Here is a 7,979-nt window from a genome sequence, read left to right as displayed (position 1 = left end):
AACCTAACATTTTACATTTACTTGAAAATGTGTGGTTTTATAAATGAACCTGGAAGCACCCTGTATCTTAAAAAATTAAACATTTCAGGAATTGAAAAAACTGATTTCAGTTTGATCAAATGTTTTATTGGAGGATTATCCAGTTAGGTATATTTTCATTCTATGGTCATTTTACATCTCTAAATGGAAATCCATGCTGAGGCTGAGCCATAGTAGGTTGACAGACACTTCGATAGCCAATGGACTCTTTCAGTGAATTTGATTGGTTCTACAGGCATGAACATTTCACAGCACATAGGAACATTTAAAAAACGCGGTGGTTATTAGCCAATGTGATTTATGCAACTAACAACATGCATCTATGTTGTGCATCCTTGTGTGCTGAAATGTGGTATAAAAACAAAATGTACTGTACTTGTACTGTATATTGTATAAATCTTTATGTGAGCAAGGACAATATGATTACATTCACAACTTTTGCCACTACAATACTATTTATACATTGTGCTGTATTGTTCTGTGAAACAAAACAATTAAGGGATGACATATCAAATCAATCAGATTTTATTTATATAGTGCCTTTCGTACAAAATTGCAATACAAGGTGCTCAACAATACAATGAAAATACAACAATACAGTGAAAATAAACGTTAATATAAGGAAATGATAGTATAGGAAAATACGAGACATGGTAGAACAGAGAGACCAGTATAGCACAGTAGAAGAGGGTAGATTAAAATAAGATGGATGAAGAGAATGCTAAGCGAAAAAGGTATGTCTTAAGATTTCTTTTAAAGGTGTATACAGATTGTGACGCCCTCAGCTCCTCTGGTAGGCTATTCCAAAGGCGAGGACCATAGACACTAAATGCCGCCTCTCTGTAGTTATTTGTCCTCACCCAGGGAACAACTAAAAGGCCAGTGCCAGAGGACCCGAGTGATATATTAAAAGCATGTCTGACAAGTATTCAGGCATTAGTCCATTGAGTGATTTGAACACCAATAATAGGATCTTAAAATCTATTCTAAAACTGATGAAAGGACTTGAGGACAGGTGTGAGGTGTGTGCTCTCCTTCTGGTCTTGGTTAGTACACGTGCTGCTGCATTCTGAATGATCTGTAGCTTATTTATAGCTTTCTTAGGTAGACCAGAAAGGAGAGCATTGCAGTAATCAAGCCTGCTAGTGATAAAAGCATGCATAAATCTCTCTGTATCTGCCTGGGAGAGAAACGGTTGCACTTTAGCAATATTTCTAAGGTGATAAAAGGTGGTTTTAGTGAGATTACTGATGTGAGATTCAAAATTCAATGCATACACATGTTGATATGATCAATGCATTGAACCAGTTTATCAATAGGGCTGATGTCATTGGATGATAAAGAGATGTACAGTTGTGTATCATCGGCATAGCTTTGAAAATTAATCCTGTGTTCTCTGATGATATTTCCCAGTGGCAGCATATAGAGACTGAACAACACAGGTCCCAGAATTCAAGACAGCTCACACTATACATTTGGTTAATTGTGTAAATCTTAAAGGGTTGTTTCTGGATTTTTGAACCATATCTGCTTACCGTGCTTACAGTGCTGTCGATCGATGGGTACTATTTTGGAACCTCTGTGCTGTCATTCATATGGAGCGCCTTCACAGCATAGCATTTTCCCCATGAGCCACAATGCTACTGCAAGTTCAGTCTGTCCAAAAAGCACCCAAATAAATCCATATGACACTTTCAACTAATAATAAAACGGTGGCAGCCCATTGAAGCTAATTCTATTTTTTAATCCCATCACTTTGAAGTCAAATTACCGTTCAATCTGTTACTTCCCTCTGCACAGCAGCTACGGACCGATTTTGGACTTTTGGTTCTTGATGCACTTATGAGTGCTTGATCGAGCCTTCAGTGACCGTCGACGTTGAGCCATCTTAAGACAGCTTTGTTGCTAGCCTTGACCACGGTCAAGAGCAGTAATGCACTCTCGGTTCATCCTTCATGCACTCAGTTTGCCCCTGGCAACTCTAGGGTGACTGTAACAAGTCCCTTGTACAGAGAGGCGGACGCAGTGATGAGGGAAATCCCGTTTATTTAAGATAATAATGAAGTTTCTCCGTTGACTTTCCAGTCTTGGCTTTCCAGCCTTCCCTTCCGTCTCTCTGTGCCCCACGACCCTGAGATTAAGAGTCTCATGCTCTACCCACTGAGCTAGCCGGGCCACTGTAACAAGTCCCCTCTACAGGCCGAATGTCCTACAGGCTGCATGTCCCCCCACAGTGACGATATGTCCTCACACTGCGTTTCTTCCCAAAGTTCTTCTATGACATACATTAGTCGTGCTACTGAACTGTTTTCCTTCCATCTCCCACTGCTTCTTTGGAGGATATGTGTCTGAACACTCTCTGCCCGGTGTGCACTTCGCCTTTACAGGGACCGATCTGAGGCGTTCAGGGCATGTGATATACTGTTTGTGTGTTTCGCCGACCTCGTACGGGGTAGGGCACTATCCAAACAGCGCCTTCTCACTGTATAGTGTAGGCGTACAGTTCTAAAAGCCTGCAGGCCCCTTTGGGATTCCGGGCGCATTCCACTAGAGGAATTGCTATGTCTTGGGCTCTGATCAAGGGCATCTCTGTTTCTGAGATTTCTGCTACAGCCACTTTGGCTCCCCCTCTCACTTTTGTGAGATTCTACGGACTGGATGTCACTGCATCTTCTTTGGCGCATACAGTTCTTGGTGCTGGAAATGAGTAGGATGAACCAGGTACATTTCAATGTACTCACTCAGGTTTTCTGTACAAGCTTTGGCAATCCGCAAATGTCAAAACCGAGTTGACTGAAAGAGAACTGGGTTATGGTAACCCCCAGTTCTCTGAAGGAGATGATGGAGACATCTCACCAGATGTCCCCTCTTTTTCAGGCTCATGAAGAGGTGGTTCACAGAATTAAATGCCCAACCCAGCACAGCCTTTATAAGCTGGGCTGAGGTTCGGTCAGCCATGCAAAGCGCTCCCGGCCTGTTCCAGGAGTGATTGAAGAGGGTTTCAGCAAATAGAGTACGCAGGAGTGTATATCCCATACTGAGATGTCTCGTTCATCTCCTTCAGAGGACCGGGGTTACATACCATAACCAAAAGTTTTCAGTGGTTTGTTTTTTATTTGTGGAATCAAATAACAGTAAATGGGAAGCCAGAAAACCAATGTTACTTTCATATTTCAATATCACATATGGGGCGGGGTCTATTTCTACCAAAGATCCAGGAAATGGTCTCAAAGATAAGCTGCATTATAAAATCAAATCAAATCAATGTTTATTTGTCATATGCACAGGATACAGGGTATAAATGGTGCAATGAAATGCTTATTAGCCTTTGCAAGCTGCCTCTCAACCCAGCAAACACATCAGGTCGACGTAACCACAACCTTTAAGTTAGGCTGTGGTATTAATTGTTGTGGTGAAGTCGGTGCCAACATTACCTAATGACTACCCTCTGTTAACGTAGTGTTGTGGTGGAATAAAGGTCGGTGCCATTCCGGTGCCGACACAACAGCATGACAACATGTCATGCTAAATAACACACCTGAATCAAGCCTACTCACCGAGTGCTATAGTTGCAGGTAGCCTCCCAACTTGACCCACACAGGACATTCACTGATGGGGTGTCAGATCTCATGAGGGTGCGACAAAAAGCTAACTGAACAGTCACGTCAGCAACTATTTGTATTTAAATGTATTTATTCCATTAAATCTGGTGTTCTTTCCGTCTGTTAGGGCTACAATCAAGTACATTTACTTTAACGTTATGTAGATAGCCTGTTGTATTACACTACGCTTGAAGATAATCTGTGCTATTGTAAAGTTATAAGTTATTCTAAAAAGGTTCAAAGCTGCACTTATAAAGCATACACTAACAACTAACTTTATACAAGCTATGTGCTTTTTGTGTAGGTAAAGTCATTGATGCAACATAACGTGTAGGCTAATTTAATTTAAATTGTTTCTCAGTAAGCCTCTGAAATACAAAGAGGACAATGTTCAATGTTCTTCAAAGTATGTTTAAATCAAGCAAGAATACCTTCCCAACTTTTACAGAAATAATGGGGATAAAGCAAAAGTATCCAATTGCCTGAAGCATATCTGATTGGGTCACATAGACGATGTTAATAAAAAACATTCCTAATGCAACTGCAATTTTGCAAGATGGCTAGCATCAAGGTCAAACTTGTATCCAGTCCACAAAAAATAATGGATACATTTATATTTTACTTTTAGTTGAACTCTCCACATTTCACCACCAGTCAATTGTATGACTTTAACACACCCTAAAAACCCTCAAGCATTGAGCCAGCAAGTCTTGTTGATCATGCTCTCAATTGACCCATGACTAAAGAGGAACCCCCATTTTCAATATGGCCATTGGCTACCTTTTTATTGTAGTTCAAAGAATTGACAGACCACTCCATAAGCTTCTTCCTTTTTTTTCTTTCACTTGTTTAATCCTATATCTAATTATCCAGCATGTTTCTTGTACAGCTAAAAAAGTGTCAGTATCCAATGCTTCATATTTAGTCTGTTACAAAATACAGAACACTGTAATATTAAAACATTAACAATGCTTTGACTAAGTTATTAGAATGTAGATGGAAAATTGACTAAAAAACTGTAGTAAAATATAAAAATCTAGAAGTATAAATAGAAATTTGGTCCATGGACTTGGTTGCTATTATATTATTTACATATTAGAATATTATTATTCTATGTCCTTAGGCATTTTCTCCTTCAAAAGCGCACCGCTGCTACAACAAAATAGTATTTACATTGTATAAACGGAAAACAATGATTTGCTTGATGCTGGGACTCTACAAAAAAAAGGCTAACAAAATGTAATTTACAGTAAAAAGTTGAATTTTCCCTTTTTTTATTTAGCTCACTGCCAATAAATACGAAGGTTAAGGGAAAGCAGTTAGAGTTAAACATCTCAAGATGGCAGTATAAAGACAAAACATCGGAAAGTTAGTCTACAATTGTATCAAAGCAGTTAGAAGATGAATATACAAAGGCACACATTACAAGATTGTATGGTATCATGTCCAGCAGTCAAGAAACTGTCATTCAAAGACAGAAAAATAGAATCAGAGCTTCACGTGAAGGGGAAAAAGGCAAAGCACTGTAGCTGTCCGATAGACAGAGGAGTCCATACTGGTGGTTAGGAGCCTGGTTGCCGTGGTTACACCAGGGACTCAAGGCTCTCGGCAGCACTAGCTGGGGCCTCCAGGATGGTACCATTGTTGTCGGAGGACAGGAGCGTCCTCTCGTCCTCCTGGGTGCCCACCAGGCTCAGGATGGCTTTGTACAGGAACTGATACTGCTCCTGAATGAGAGAGTAACACAGAGAGACAATGTGGTGTTGAGAGGGAGAATGTTTGACACAAAATGGCCATTGTGCAACACAGGTAGGTAGGTAGGTGCTTCATAGTTGGGACAGCGATACAAAATGTGAGTAACCCCAATAGGATTTTGTTGTGAGCATTACATAAACTAACACCACCATCAGTTGGTGTGATGACATTGTAATAAAGGATTTTTGACCATCAATAAAAGGTATGCTATATTGTTAAATGGTATTCTATATACACTAGAGGCAATGTCCTCGTAGTGAGAGGTAAAGACTTACAATATCCGTGAAGATCCCCGGTCTCATGAGGTTGGTCATCTTGGCCACTTGGTACACGTCCACAGAGCTCTCTGTTGCTAGTTGGCGCATCAGGGTTGACAGCGCACAGAAGGTACCGGCAGTGACGCCACCAACCCTGCAAAATCAGACCAACATTGTTAATCTGAAATCTGACCAAATGTCTGTTCAATATAACTGCACCGGATAAAGATGTACTTGGACTAACTGACCACGGTGGACAGGTAAACGCAATATTTTGTATGTATATTGCACTGCACTTAGTAATTACTTTCTCCAAACCTGTTGAAGAGGTATTCAAAATGTTTATCAACATGCACCAGAGAATTGTTTCTCAAAGCTTTATAGGAACCATGCATTTTAACTGGGATTTTTGACCATGGCAGAAAGTACTTGCTTGCTATCCATACCACAAATTAAAATAAATGGTAAGTGTAACAAGTATAGAATTAGTCAATACTTAATTTTAAAATAGAATTGATATATGTACTATATGAACACTTTAGGTTCATCCTTTTGAGTTGAAATTCATACATTCTAAGGACCTGCCATTCTTTTCCTACTGCACAAACACTATTCTAATAGTTATATTAATGAACAGTGAGGCAGCTTTTAGACTAAATCTTGTTTCAGACAGTATGATGTTGCAGTAAAACGTTCCTGGAAAGGTTTCCCCTTCCATTACTTTTCCTCTCTAGTCTCTGCCAGACAAGTGCATTGGGACAAAGTGTCTGAAAATATTTCATGGAACTCTCCAGACTATTAAGTCATGTAAAACTGGAGCATATTGTGTGTTAAGTCAATAATTAGAAGAGCAAAATAAATATCTTTCAAATCTACCAATCTGTAACAAACATTCCCCTTGCAAAGAATGAACCCCACCCCCATCGAGCAACTAGGGAGGCCGAGGTACCCAAAAATGTCTTAATTAAAGGCACATTCCAGATTCTTTCTAATTGTTTAAATTTAGGCTTAAATTATGCATCAATAGATTGGTCTTTAGTTACAAAAATTCCTACCTGACAAATACCTTTTAGAAAGGAGCAGCGAACAATAACCAGACATTTCTTTGCCTTCATGAATAAATAATAACAATCATTAATCAATCAATCAAAAGAGGGCTTACTCATCATGGACCACCATGGGCCCTTCCTTGGAGGCGCTCTCCTCCCTCACCAGGGTCAGAAGCTCGAAGGTGTTTCTGATAGGGCTGTCTGGGTTGGGCCAGCGCGGGGCCCGGTAGTGCCTCACCTCCAGAACATAGTCATCCTGTGAGGAAAGAATCAAGAGAGAATAATGAGTGAATGTGTGTGTTTCTGTGATAGTTCTGTTGTGTGCGGACTTGTGTCCTGTTGGAAGAATTAATAGGGGTGTTGAAATGGGATTTCATCTCCTAAAATAGATTGAGTCTAACTGCAATAGTTTTCTCTGATATTGAAATGTTTTTTCTCCCATCCCTCTCCTTCATATAATATGATAATTGTGTATGAGATTGTGTGAACTTGTAAAGGAATATACTCTGTATATGCACTGCATTATTTATTTGTGTGTGTGTGTGTGTGTGTGTGTGTGTGTGTGTGTGTGTGTGTGTGTGTGTGTGTGTGTGTGTGTGTGTGTGTCGGAATATACTCTGTACATGCACTTATATGTGTGTGTGTGTGTGTGCGCGCATATGTATGTCTGGTGAAAGTGATCCTGTAGTGATTGGTGGTGCAGATGGCAATGAAACGGTGTGAAAAATAACAGCTGTGCTCCACTAAAACACAGAAAAATGTTATTGTCTTCCATTCTCACTCATTTCACGAGCCACTTGGTTTAACTGTGGTACCAATTCTCCCCAATGAACGGAGCATTTCATGCTGCTCTCTATACCCTTGAAAAATTACAAAAAACTGTCACAATTACAGATTGCCAACAGACTTAGTCTTAGTCTAGTTGTTAGTAGTGGCCAATGAGGAGATGCCATGTAGAACCATGTAGTGTACTTCGCTGAAGTACACTACAACAAAATCCCCCCCCATGTCATGCGGTGCTCTGAGGTGATCCTACCTGCGTCGCCTCCAAGACGTAGTCCTGCACCACTAGCATCTCCTCATTGGCCAGGCACACATGTTCCTCACTCATGAGGGTGACGGTGAATGTCTTGTAGCTGATTGGTTGCTCTTTGCGGGGCCAGTACACAAACTGATCCTCTCCTTCTGTCTGAGAAAACAGTGAGACAGGTAAAGACTTACTTGTGCTTCCTGAAGTGTGGTGAATGTTCTGGCACCATATACTGTATACCCTAGTG

At 40.4% G+C, this 7,979-nt stretch overlaps 1 protein-coding gene across 1 annotated transcript in view; it reads right to left on the bottom strand.

Annotated features, from left to right (window-relative positions):
• Positions 1–4,380: 4,380 nt before the first annotated feature.
• ptprz1a (protein tyrosine phosphatase receptor type Z1a) overlaps positions 4,381–7,979 on the bottom strand; it is a 76,300-nt gene continuing 72,701 nt past the window's right edge. The window contains exons 28-31 of the mRNA XM_083666370.1: positions 7,739–7,891; positions 6,816–6,958; positions 5,672–5,807; positions 4,381–5,368 (exon numbers count right to left, since the gene is read on the bottom strand). Coding sequence (XP_083522496.1) covers positions 5,225–5,368; positions 5,672–5,807; positions 6,816–6,958; positions 7,739–7,891 — 576 coding nt within the window. The 3' untranslated portion in view covers positions 4,381–5,224. The remainder of the gene's footprint in view (positions 5,369–5,671; positions 5,808–6,815; positions 6,959–7,738; positions 7,892–7,979) is intronic.

This window comes from Argentina silus (assembly GCF_951799395.1).
Source record: "Argentina silus genome assembly, chromosome: 3".
NCBI classification, from domain to species: Eukaryota; Metazoa; Chordata; class Actinopteri; order Argentiniformes; family Argentinidae; genus Argentina; species Argentina silus.
This window is presented reverse-complemented; position numbering and strand designations above follow the sequence as displayed.